This window comes from Ambystoma mexicanum, chromosome 11 (assembly GCF_040938575.1).
Source record: "Ambystoma mexicanum isolate Mex_15411 chromosome 11, UKY_AmexF1_1, whole genome shotgun sequence".
NCBI lineage: Eukaryota > Metazoa > Chordata > Amphibia > Caudata > Ambystomatidae > Ambystoma > Ambystoma mexicanum.
In genome coordinates, this window is record NC_090934.1 from 782,025,185 (window position 1) to 782,039,221 (window position 14,037).

The window sequence follows — 14,037 nt, forward strand, 5'->3', positions numbered from 1 at the left end:
TATAACATTTTTCGTTATAAAATATTCGATATATGTTCATTCTTCATAAAATATTTCGGTATAAGGACATGTAACCTTTCCTAGGGACTGCCGCTGTTGAAAACTGGGGGGCGCAGGGCGTGGAGAGAGTAGAATTGCTGGTGGAGGCAGCAGTGAGGTCTGGATGGAGGTGTAACCGGGGCCGCACTAGATGTGAAGGTTGCAATGTTGCGTGCCAAATCTGCTTCAAGTTTTCACGAACACGACACTTTTAGACATAAAGTATATGTTTATCCATTACATTTGGTAAGTACACTGTACTAATGCATAATATTGAAATTGGAATATGCAAATTATAGTCAAATATTGATGCCATGATGGCTGGACAATGTTCTGAATTGCCAAAAGCTTTTAATTATGTGAGGTTGCAGCTATTTTTAATGAATCATTTATAATGCTCATTATATGACTCGTAGAGGGCTTTTTTAAAAAAAAAACGCTGTTGTTTGTTTTGAACATGTTGTAGAAAGCCTGACTTTCTAGAATTATTCAGGCTACCTCCCATTGTTGAAGTGCGCTGTAATGTGGAGGCAGTCCTGCGACAGGGTGTGTGCGCAGATGGAATGGACAGAGTAGAGAGCGTCATGGCATTGAATGCACTGAAGCCCTGGCGCAGGGAGCCAGAGGGCTCTTCTCTGTGCTCACCTGGTGTTGGAAAGAGGATCTGAGAGTGGTTGCAGCGGTGCTGGGCAGGGTGCAGCCTGCACATTGAACAACATGTAGAGAGGAAGGCTGGTGAAACAGTGGATCACTGTCGCAATAGTCCAGCGTCCTCAGTGCGAGTGGGGTGAGGGAGATGCTGGATGGTCGCTTGGGAATATGGAGGAGGTTGAGGCTTGGGAAGAGTGTGGAGGATGAGATGAATGATGCCGGACCCATAAGGGGCCAAGTGGAACGCAATGTGTCCCTCCCAAGGTGCGGAGTGAAGAGCATAAGCAAAGGCGGCAATGAGAAAGGTGGGGCTTGGGAAGAGCCTTGGATAATGTGAAGTCGATTGCTGTGTTTTGCTGATTTGAGCATTGCTTGGGCCACCCAGTGCTGTCAGTTGTGGTTGGATTTGGGGGATGTGAATGGTGATTGAGAACAAGATCTGCATATTGTAAAAGGTTGGTTAGGTGTGTCATACCCATTGATTGGTTGAAGGACATCACCTTTATCATCCCTGTTTCCAGGAAGGGCAGCAAAGTGGTGTGGCTCATCTCTCCACTGTTCTTTGTGTGGTGTTAAAGAGATCCCACTGATCGTGATAGTCCTTCGACAGTAATCATAAATCACATCTGGAGAGATTTAGTCTTCATTGCCACCATAGAGGAGTGAACTAGATATCGCTGCACCAGCATATTAAACAGAAACCGGAAGTACCTGGTGGTGGAAAGCAATCAAGGTACATGTAGTTATATCTAGGCAATTGCCATGCCTTTGTAATCCATTCAGTCTTCCTACATTGAATGTCTTGCAGGTGATAGAGCTTCGGCGACCCATGGACTCACGCCTGGAACATGTGGACTTTGAGTGCCTTTTTAAGTGCCTCAGCGTGCGACAGATGACCAAGATCTTCGCTTCTCTGCTACTCGAGCGACGGGTCATCTTCATTGCAGATAAACTCAGGTAGGCAATGGGTGAACTCTGACAGTGACATCCAGTGGGCTTTCTTTGGGAAGGGATATTTCCTAAGATGGCAAATGTTACACAAAACATGTGCACCTTTTGTTATAGCTTGTGTAGTAAATGTTTTAGCACCTTTTTCTATATTTAGAACTAATTTGTACAGATACAAATATTCAAGGTACGGCTGATGATTTTAAATTTCCCACCCTCCATTACTTTCCTTATTGGTGTATTTAATAATCCAAAGAAAAATGTGGGAAAATCCTCAAAAATATAAAATAAAATAGAAGAAATAATAGTGATGTATAAATGCAACACATTTATTCATAATGCATGTGTATTTAAAATAATGTTTTTTTGTTTAGTTATACAATTCAGTGATGGTAGATCGCTTTAGTTAGGTTTGACTGTCAAATTTCTTGATCATTTCGGTGACGTAAGATATACTCCCTAAAGGGTGTATGTTTTACAGAAAAGGACTCAAAAAGGAATCAGACATATTATTATTTGTTGCTCTTGCTTTCTATCTCCTTTTTATAGTGTTGCATTTCATGCATTCAGGGAATGTATGAGGACATATAGCACACTGGCCAAATCAAATCGCTTCTAGATCTAGTGGCGATCCATGCTTGCTGCAAAAGATGTTGCTTAATCACTTCCTTAAAGCTGCGTGAGGAGAATCATCTGTGTAGATAGCTTAGAAGGAAGGCCATTAATGAATGAGTATTAGGTCTGTCACGAAGAATCTTTGCCCCCTTCCCCCATCCTACTGAAATGTGGCTAAGAGTCCATCACCGCTAAGGCCAGGAAGTTGGTGAGACCAGGGAGGAATAAATGCCTTTTTTAAGAAAATAGTCTTTGGAAGGTTTGCAGAGAATGATATAGACACATTGTCGTTATGTTTCTTCTGACAGGGATTTTGTGACAGACAAACGTATTTGCAACATACTCTTTTATGCTGGTTAAAAATGTGTTGGTGGTCAAACAGGTGATATTTCAATCCAGACTCTCAGATTTGTTACAAACATTGCTTTTGGGGGATTGCATACAGCATTTTGAGAGCAGATTTTGGGACATCTTTGCCTGGATAGCCTTTTTTGTCCTATAACATACTTTCAGTGGCGAGCAGTGTTATGTTCGATATTCCAACAAGAAGTCATTTACACTCGGCTTTGGCGGGTAAATGTTTTGGGCGTTGTTAACCTAGTTTGGGCGAGAATAGGTTTCAGCCATGGTGTATAAGAGCTGGTTGAGGAGATCGGTCATATCTAAATCCAGAGGTCATAGCCGCATGACCATTAAAAGTAAACATTCGTGGCCATTGGCATTTACACATTTTTATTCCAGGAAAAGCCTACTGGCGCTCGATAAGCACAAATATAATACAATTAATAATTAATGATAATAATGTAAGTGGCATTCATTCCTCCAGCTTCTAAGCATTATAATAATAGATGTTATTACTTCCTGATCTCAATTTACCGAATGTGGGGGGATGTTGGGCTGAATGTTACCCGCAGTGTTTGGAACCTGTGACTGGAGGTTGTGCACAGATCTCTCAGGAAAGCGCCTGGCCCACTGAGTTCTCGTCATTGTATAGTTAAAGGAGAAGAAAGAAAGTCTCTGAATTTTTGTATCTAAAAACTCCATTAGAATGCCTTGCATCCCCTCTTTGGAGAGGGAAACATGCGTCTCCGCCATTCAATTCAAACCGTAGCACGAGGCCTGGGCAGAGCAACCGCAAGGACGTACTCTGGAGGTTCTCCCTAGAGAGGAAGGCTCCATGACTCTGCACCCTTTTGTTTAATTAAAGGCCTGGATGAAGGCACTGACATGTAAGTGGCTGTAGCCCTTCTGTGAAATATTTCCCTCAAAAGCCGGCACACGCCAGAAACATAACAGCAACAACAGTGCTGGCTGTCTCCAATATCAGGCTGGCACAGACTGATAGGAGTGTGAGGCACAAAGCAAAGGCCTCCAACCAAAGCATACACGTTATGACTGAGCTCTTGCCAGAGTAGTTCTTAGTTCAGCCGTTCATCCTGGTCTAAATATAAAAAGAGTTCAAATAATACCGAATTGCTCTTCATCCAGATGTGAACAAGCAATGTGTCCTGTTTCTTCAAAAGTAGGTTATGTACACATTCAATTATTAACCATACTTTGCTGTTAAATCTGGATATTTCTGAGGATTATGATTTATTCTGCCTCACTGAATATCATAAAAGATGTATTATATGCCCCTAACTTGATCTTTGCTAGCCTGTGGCCAAGTTGTGTATACCTACTCTGTGCTCAGGGATAACTATTCCAAGCCATACTTCTGTTGATTAATACCATGTTGCCTGGGCAACATGCACCTTTTAACCAGATGATGCATTACTAGTCGTGCTTGTCATGGACCTGTTAAGCAAACGCTCACTGACCTTGTCTTTTCAATTTATGCTGTTGGAAGCAGGACTGTGAGTTTCTAGCCCTCCACAAACCATAGACAATTGGTATAACAGTAACAGTTTGCTTTATTATTGCATGGATGTCAAACATGTTCAGATTGCCAATGTAATTGAGATGTGTATGACTGGGAGGTATCCAAGGTGTTGTAAGGAGTGAAATGAATGAGAAAATAGTTTCCCACCATGCCACATGTGTGCCTCAGGTATTTTGATACCTCAAGCAAATGCATGCTTTTGGTGGTTAGACTGTTACTGTGAGGCCATTGCTTGTGATTAACAGTTTGATTTCTGGTTTTAAGGTTGGCGCCTTTGGTGGTGAGTGCACTGATTGAGGTCCAATGCCCTGGATTGTGAGACCTCTTCTTTAGATGCTAATCCTGTTGTCCTTGGTGGTTAAGTTGCTGCTTGATTATTGATGCTGTAGTGAGGAATCCATTGCTCGAGTCTTGATGTTTTTGTGCAAAGCCATTGCTCGAGCCTAAATCCCCTTGGCCGTAAGCTATAACATGAGTAATGAGACTTTAGCAGGACCACCATTGCTTGCATCTTGGTGACTTCCACAGTGTAACTATTGTTTGAGTCTTGATGCCTTAAGTGGTAAATGCATTCCTTGAGTCACGGTGTTTTGGCAGTGAATTGATTCCTCGAGTCATGATGCCATTGCTATGGCCATTGCTTTGGGACATGATATTTTTAAGTTAATTTGTTGCATTAGACATGATGCCTTTGGCCAGGTAGCTGCAGTTCCATGATAGATGGTTGCATGCTCAGTTTGCCAAATCCGGCTTGCCCGCTGCTACTTTTCCTGCTACGATCATCTATCATTTGTTTACCACTGCGGGCGAGAACCCCCCAATCGTCCTCCTCTGTAAGGGACACCCTGCATTCCTCTGCCCACCACCTCCCATCTCCCTTTCCTTGTGCTGGGGACACCCCATGGAATCCCTGGACCTAACCCTCCAGTGAGTCTGTCACGGCCCCTGGACCCTCTCACTTCCTTGGAATGTCCTCCCAACCTTTCTCCCAGCCAGAACAACCCCACTCCTTACCATACCGGGAAGCCATGCTGCTTCCTAGCCTCTGCATTCATGCGTGATACGTGTATGTGCTAATTCCTGACCGGTGGCCATTCACGAAAGGCGGCCTGTCTGGAGAAAAATAATCAGCAAAAAGGTGGCAAAACAGTAGCTACTGTTGTAAAAAGTGTCTGTTCTCATTCAAGCAGTGAGTAGCACTGAAGGTTTGTTTGATCAAATCAAATACCATTTTAATCAATGCCGCAAATTTGTGTTGTGTACCAGAGGGATTGCAGATTCATAATAATAATGTCCTACGTTAGCAGAGAATCTCTAGCCCATCAAAGACTCCCCAAATTAAAAACAGAAGACTCAGCCATGAGGCAAAGTATACTGTCTTTTATTATCCAATACAGACCCGGATCATACAGGAAAACAAATCTCCATGAATCTCGGCTCCTGAACCTGTGTCACATATTTTTATGCACGAATGACGTCACAAGAATCAGGTCCACACCCAAAACCTATGGGGTGTCCTTGTTGGTCGGCGTAGACTAACTACATATAGAAATTATATGGGTTATACTTCTACTGGTCTTTCTTATCAGGTGGTCCCGCTTGAGACCTCCCCCTAAGTGTTGCAAACTACACTGTTGCGTGGTCGCAGGAAGACCACTGGCCCATGCAAGACGTCCTGCTCGGGCACGTGTGAAGGGACCGCAAAACAAAGCCCTTCTGTCTGCAATTCTGAGGATTTTATTCAGAATTCTTGCAGGTGGCTTGGCTGTGAACACCACCTCTTCGCCTCGTGCTGCAGGGATCATCCCTCTCCTTCCATCTACTTGAGGCCTGGCTTTTCCTACCTGATTCACTTCAGTCATTCTATAGGCCCCATATGTGTTTTCATGGCTTCTTGTAGTTAGTTGCAATAAAGTATTTGCAAGCTTGGTCCACGTATATTCTGGTGAAAGAAAGAAACGGTTCTTGGCATTATGTAAATGTGTCCGTCCTCTACCTACAGGAGTTATGAGCATGTACTCCTACATCCCGTCCCCTTTCCTCCATCCTGTATGGGCGTCCCTCGCGAGGGACTGGAACGGAACCTATTTTCCACCTGAAAAATATATTTCAATTTTAAATTTACTGGTGCGCGGTGGCACAGCCCCGGGAGCATGGGCCCCATAACCCCACCCACCAGCGCCACACCCCAGTCCCCTTTTCCACATTGACGATAATGGACTGCTACCACCAGCGCTCCTCGGTGAGGCCCCAGCCTTGTAATTCCATGCACTTTCCCCAGAATGTTCTTTTCTTTTTCTTTTGCAGATTTGGGAACACCGTCCACAGCCACACTCCACGCAACCCGTTAACAAAAAGCTGGGTTCTAAGTTCAGACAGGCCGAGTGGGACAGCATGCCTGGCCTAAATGACTTTCATGAAGGAGAATGTTTGTGACAAAGGGCTGTGACAAAAGAGAAGGACTGTGACAAAAAAGAACTATGAAGAAAGACTACGGAGAATGACTGGTATGAAGGAAAAGCACTATGACGAGGACTGTGAGGAAGGCGAAGGAAGGACTACGATGAACGACTATTGGAGAAGTACTGTGACCAAGGAATGAGGAAAAAGGATTATTATCTATATCTTCACTGAATTATTGTTTTGCGCACAAAATGGCCCTTCTATCAGCCAAAATCAAAAACAGCAAAAAAGGATGCATACACTAAGCTTGGATGCATGCACACCACGAAGGAAATGGAGGGTTGAATTACAATGTATCCTTATACCAGTCCAAAAAGCATACATACACAGCAATAATTTAGCTATGACAACTGTCGGCCAGTGTTAAAAGGACACCGGGCAAAGTTTATATTTTTAATAAAATGTAAATGGTTATTTAGTGAAGCACATATTCAATTAATGGTGCTAAAAATTAGGCAATTCATACTACTTCTCTTAAAGATTCTTTACCAAGCAGTCATTGCAGCTCTTTTTAATATCTAATATGGGTGTGCAAGGGTGTCAAGTAACGATTCTTGGAGACGAGATGTATGTACAGCACTATGTGCAGTTGATCCATGTGCACGTTAACCTCCAGAGGTTTATCAATTGTAAATGGAAACAGTTACTGTACATATCTGAGTCAGCAATTTAGTAATATTTCATTGCTGGGTTTACAGATTTAAAACGTGTGTCAGTAATCGCATCAAAATGCAATGTTTTTAACCACAAATATTGGTCAGCTGCTCCAACTGCGCATATTCCTTTTATGACCCCCTGACCCGAGTCTGTGAATCTCATCAGGAGTGATGGCTCTGAATGTGGCTATTGTTCCTGTCCCCATGTGCTGGTGCGTTCAAGCACTGTGGGCCTTTTCTCACGGCCGCAGCTTTGCTGGCTGCTTGCTCAACTGCAGTAACGAGACAGAACAATGACTCACGGCTTTTATGGAGACATTTTCATGGACAGAGCAGCTTGTCGAACTCTGTGAAACAAGGAAACGTTTCTGCTTTGATTCACTTGAGCTGGGTTTCAGGTTCTTTTCAGTTTGGAAATGTCTTCACTGGCGAAACGAGCAAAGAACGTTCTGTACGCGTTAAGGCAGAGACGTGCTCCTTGCTCGAAACACTAGCCTGTGCATGTACACGTTTTAGACCATTGCAAAGAAGCAGGTGTGTGTTAAATCAAGTGACGCAACCGCGACGGACGTGTGAGCGAGACAAAGATTCAAGGCAACTCTCTAAATTGCATATACTTTAAAATCATCCAAGATAGTTTAATCTGTATTAAAAAATTGTACAAAATCTCTTGTACATGGCGTAGTCACATAGTGAAATCAGCAGAATTACTGCAGCGGTAATTTCACCAAAATCCCCAATGGAGTCCTATGAACTCCAAATTAATGGGGTCTAACACCGCCACCACCACTTGTAATCCAGTGGTAAGTCCGCCGGACCAAGTGGCGCTAACAGTAATCCCGTTGGCTGGTGTTCCGGTGGATTTACCGCTGGAATACCACCCAACTCATGATACAGCCCACTGACCACTGCACCAGTTGGCCACCTTTCTGTTATAATTTGTAGGCAATGTTCTGCCGAAACAGCGTTCAGTAGAAATACTTCAAGGTCATGCTGATTTCCACACTACTTGAAGTCAAACAGCAACTGTGTGGTGTGGTCAATTTTTGAACTCCCTGGATACAGCTGAAGGGTTTTTGGAGAACTCAAGGTGAAGATGTAAATGGGTTAACTTAATATTGTGTTGCTTGTAAGAAAGAAACACATATCTCACTTGCAAACCATTTCGATCACTCAAATAGCATCTAATGACCCATGGCAATGAAAGTGTAAAGGTCAATATGCGGCATCAGACATCTCTTCCACTCTGGAAAGAGGTTGATCAAGGCTGCTTTATAATGACAACATGGACCCTGGGAAGAAAATAGAACAACCAACGTCTGCCAGCTTCACTACCCCTTTCCCTCTGGGCAGCCTATTAATGTAGGTTCTCCAGCATCGGGTCTGGTATGGATTCAAATTCTCATGAATGTTCTCCATCGTCAGGCTGGGAATCCTCTGTAAAAAAGAAAGCTGTTTTGCTTTATCCTGAAAACTGCTTGTCTCCTCTATAACCAATCACTGTCCTTTGGGTCATACTGCTGCCATCAAATGGCAGTCGTCTCCCTAGGCCCTATCCCAAGTGGCCATCTTTAGATTTTTACTGCACATTTCAGTGTTGGGAATCCTCTCACATTGCTCCTTGAGAATTGTGATTTTTATTCGATTGTTTTTGATAACGTTTGATCGTTTTTTCCTTCAATCCTTTCATCGTCGACCGTCGCGGTTGACTACTGGCAGCGCGGACCTTTTGTTGACTAAGAACCATCATCAGATCTTCCCTCCAATTTTTCAGCAGGCCCAGGCGTGGGCAAGTGGAGTCTCTTCAGGGCCTAAATAAGGTTTGTGTCGATGGTCGGCACCTTAAGTGTCTGCAGCCAGACCACGATAAAGATGGCTGTGAGATCTGGCCTGGGTTCCTAGCGAAGTTCAAGCGAGATTGTTATAGCTGGTTGGTGGCTTGGTTCAAAGATGAGAAGGCCTCAGAAGTGGCTTCCGGGCATAGTCATCCCTCGTCGAGGACCAGCTGGTCCCATGAGTGTGCTCTCTCTGAGAAAAAGAGGTGGCAGTCCTTTGAGGATGCCTCTTCCCAATGGATCCAAAAGAAGGTGAAACACCATGCATCCGATCCCACGAAGGTCACCGCTGCTGCGGCATCTGATTCTCGAAGGACCCGTTCCTCTTCAATGGTGAGCTTGCCTGTTGGTGGCTTGCCTTCTGCGAGAAAGTCCCTGACGCCCTCCAAACACAAGTCGTCTTCAAGGGAGAAGTCAGCTGGAGACCTGTCAACGGCTTCTTAGTCAGTTGTGGTGACCACCATCACTTCGTCAGCGAATGGTGCAGCGGCGACCGTGATGTCTATGGTCGCAACCACTACGACACCAAGCGTGACTTTGACTCTGAGGCCCCCACCGATGGCTACTCGGGTCACAACGTCAACTGTGATGACGCCTACTTTGCAGGTTCCCATCACGCCTCTTTCCCAAACGATTTGGGCAGGCCGAGAGACTTGTTGCCACTGACAGACTTCCTTCTGAGACCTGTGAGGGAGTCTCCCACGGTATTTGTGCGTTCCCCTAGGAGGTCTCCTCAGATTTATAGCAGCCCTGAAGATGAGCATCTGCCTGAGGGTTACTACTCAGACCATGAGGAGGGCCAAGGGCCCATATCCCAGGAAGGATCTCCATGCCAGGAGCCGGATCATCCTTTTGCCCCTCCCAGGAGGTTCAGTAGGATCCTTTTCCATCTGCTCCATTTGCTCCCCAGCTGGCATCCAGGGACAGGTCGCTACACATCCTCACCACCATTCACACCTCAGTGTCGGAAATCCATCAACAGCTGCCTGCTGTCCTGGTGCTGGGTCCGGCCTGCAGCCCTCCTAGGGCATTGAAATGGATACCACGACCACCATACGGACGAGTATGAAGATTATGTCCCTGCGGATGGGGAACCTCTGGGCACCAACGAGCCCTCCTGGGCATCACCGCCGGAAGAGATTGGCTCTTCCATGCCATGATCTCGAGAGCCTCCAAACTCTTCATTCTGGTGCCGGTGGAGAAGAAGAAAGAGGGGTTTCTCTTTCAGCAACGTGAGTCCTCAAGGAAGACCGTCATGTCTGTTCCACTGTTGGACGTTGTCTGGGAGGAGGGTTTGTCCCTGATGAACAACAAGCACCAAACCCTCCAAGAGAGACAGGCTGGAGAAAAAGTATGGGGTTGGGGTCCCAGACTCGGCTCCCAGGTGCCTGAGGTCGCAGCCTTCTCCAGACTCGGTGGTGTCAGCCACCGCTAGGAAATGCTCATCCAATCCCTCATCCTTTTGCATGGTGCCCCCTGGATCAGGAGGGCAAGAAGTTGGATGCAGTGGGCAAGCGCATCATTTACACCGTGGCTTTCACCATCAAGGCAGTCCATGCCCTTGCCATCCTGTCTCGCTACAACAGGAATCTTTGGTACAACTCAGACAAAATTGGGATTTCCTGCCAGACGACAAGAAGGCCAAAGCCCTGGCCCTGTTCCAGGACGACGAGATGGTGGTGGACATAGCGGACTCCGGGTTCATGGTGTGGCCCTACAATGCCAGGGCTAGCTGAAGGCCATTAACCTCCGGGCAGTCATACAGTCCAAGGTGGTGGACATGCCTTTTGAGGGGGACAAGTTATTTGGAAAGGCAGTGGACGAGACGCTCCAAGCGATTAAGACTGATAGGGAGACGACCCACTCACTGGGGACACTGCAGCAGAGGAGATATATGGGACGGAAGGATAGCTCTGTGACAATGCGCATATCCTGGAAACAAGACCTCACTGAGCAAACACAGGTTTGAAAACAGGACCCGTGCTTGGGGAAAAAAAAAACACACAAGCGCGTTATAAATAACCTACCTTTCCACAATGAAACTAGCGCCTAGATACCTACGGGTTATGTGCACTTTAAATAAATGCAAAAATAAAGAAATATTCATCCTTTCGATCCTCAAGAGAGAAGTCCAGCAGATCCTCCGAGGGGTACACTACCCCCTATCGGCAGCCCTCACGCTCCACCACACAGGAAGCCTACAGAGGACACTCACAGGCCTACGGCAGCAGAGACCAACATCGGCGTCACCCGCATGCCTGGATGCAGATGCCCAAGCAGGCCCAAACCGGCTGTGGATCCGGGCCCCCACTTTCGCAATCCAGTGGGAGGCCGGCTAGCAAAGTTTGACGACCAATGGAAAGCCATCACCACAGACACATGGGTGCTGGATGTTCTTCATCAAGGGCACACCTTGGATTTCCAACACAGATGTCCTTGCATTCCTCCTGTGGCATGTCAAGAACAGCACATGGCTTAGCTGTTGCAGGAGGTTCAGGGCATAATAAGAAAAGGTGCAATAGAGCCTGTCCCTCAATGGCTCTGGGGCTCTAGATTGTACTGCAGATATTTTCTCGTACAGAAAAAGTCAGGAGGGTGGTAGCCGATCCTAGACTTTAGACGCTTTAACAAGTGCCTGAAGTCACAGGAGTTAAGGATGGTCATGTTGTAGCACGTGCTCGACCAGCTGGAAGAAGGGGACTTTCTGGCGGCTTTGGACCTGCAGGATGCCTACTTTCAAGTCCCCATTCACCCGAAACATCGGAAGTTCCTGCGGTTTGTGTTCCAGGGGTGGCGCAGTATCAGTTCAAGGCCCTCCTCTTCGGCCTGAAGTCAGCACCAAGGGTGTTCACAAAGTGCTTAGCTCCGGTGGCAGCGCATCTATGCATCAAGGGCGTCCACATCTACCATTATCTTGAAGACTGGCTAATCCGCTGCCCCGTGCTGGTGAACCAGCACACTGCAGACACCATACACCTTCTGACAGAACTCTGATTCTCCATCAGTTATCTGAAGTCCGACTTGGAGAACATTTCTGTCTCAACATGGTAATTTGCCTGGCTACCCCCTCGGAGGAGAATCTGACGGCCATCCTAGGGAAGGTGCAGCACCTGTCGTCAGCACAATCCACAACAGTACGCTCCATCAAGTCACTGTTGGGCATGATGTACTCCTGCATCCACCTTGCTCTCTTTATCAGGCTCAAGATGAGGCCTCTTCAAGATTTTGTAGACGCAAGCTGGCTGAGCTCACATGCAATTGGATGGACAAGATTGCCCTGAACCAGGAGTCCCGACAAGCTCTACGATGGTGGGGCATGCGCCCGCATCTCACGCAAAGAGCTCCCTTTCAGACCCCGCTGTACCAGGCCATAGTCAACAGGGATGCTTCCCTGCAAGCCGTACTTGTCCTTCCACGCTATAAGTGTGGTGCTGTGCACCCACCCCACCTTTATGCCGAAAGTTCCTTCAGAATTCCACCTCAACGAGCCTTTGGTTCGGCCAGTTTTCTTCCCAAACCCTTCTACGCCTGCTGAAAGGGCGTCAAATTCGCTGGACGTTGGCAGGGCTGCTACATGGAGGTCAACCCACACCTTCATGAGATTCTCCTGTGTCGACGGGGATTCCAGGCAAGAGTTGCAGATCAGCCAAGCGGTGCTATGCAATCTGTTTGCTTGAGGTTAATCTGTTTCAGGGATAAGTTATTGCTTCAGTTGAGCCTTGCCACCTCCCGTGGTTGTGTATATTTACTGCTGTGTAATCGTATACATGAGCATGTGAATCCATGCCAGACCCCATGCTGGAGAAAGAACAAGTTACTTACCTCTAACTCCTGTTCTACAGCCTGGGTCTGGCATAGATTCACATGCAGACCCTCCCTCCTGCCCCTCTGTGGCTCTTCTTGGTGCATACTGCCACTTTACGTGCTCTACCGAATCGGAAGATGGCCCCCATCTTTTTCACTGAGGATTTCCAGCCTGACGACGGGGAAAATTCATGAGCATGTGAATCCATGCCAGACCCATGCTGGAGAACAGGAGTTACAATTAAGGAACTTGTTCCGTCTCTGACTTCATGCTTGTCACAGGTGAAAGAGTGAAAATCCAATGAAAAACTACACACTTAAATATGTTACAAGAGCTAGGTTTTATTATGAATATTTGCATTCTGTGATATCGCTATGAGGAAGTAAATTTGCTTGTGCTCAATGGTTTGACGTTTGAATGTCAAACTAATAAAGTAGCTTTCAATTATGGATTGTAGTTGTCTTCTCTCACAATTTTCTAATACAATGTTCAAATCTTTTATTGGTTTATTATTTTCCCTTTTAATTTCTTTGTCTTGTTTTGCCTATTGAGGTGTTTCTTGGTATACATAATTATTGTTGTCATATTCGTACTCTCCAAATGTCCTCCAAAACCATTAAGCTGCTTGTTTCAAGTGAGGATTTTGGGACTCATCACGAATTTGGCACTAAATCCATGGTAAATCCACCAGTTTACCACCAGAGTTTGTTGCTTTTACCGCCATGCTTCCTTGGAATTGCACAATATTATTAGAGATGGTAGGGCGGTGTAAATACCCATATTTGGAGCCCTTAGGACTATGGGGATTTTTGGTGAATTTACTGTAAACAGTACTGCCATGCAGTAAATTTGACTCGGAATTTGGTGGTGTGGTAAAAGTGGTGTAAATTCCATACAAGTGAAGTAGTGTTTACTACATAAACAGGCGTCTCCAAAGCTCAGTGGAAGTGCCACAGAGCTGTTTTCTCTTGTTCTTTTTTTCTTTTGTTGCTGTTACCGCCATGCTTCCTTGGAATTACACAATATTATGAGAGATGGTAGGGCGGTGTAAATCCCCATATTTGGAGCCCTTAAGACTATCGGGATTTTTGGTGAATTTACTGTAAACAGTACTGCCATGCAGTAAATTTGACTCGGAATTTG

The 14,037-nt window shown here is 45.8% G+C and overlaps 1 protein-coding gene across 6 annotated transcripts in view; it reads left to right on the forward strand.

The window, feature by feature from the left end:
- Positions 1-14,037, forward strand: part of DENND2B (DENN domain containing 2B) — a 1,727,973-nt gene that overhangs the window by 1,587,466 nt on the left and 126,470 nt on the right. For all 6 annotated transcript variants that reach the window (XM_069623705.1, XM_069623704.1, XM_069623706.1 and 3 more), the window contains one exon: positions 1,499-1,647. In XM_069623705.1, the coding sequence (XP_069479806.1) occupies positions 1,499-1,647 (149 nt within the window). The remainder of the gene's footprint in view (positions 1-1,498; positions 1,648-14,037) is intronic.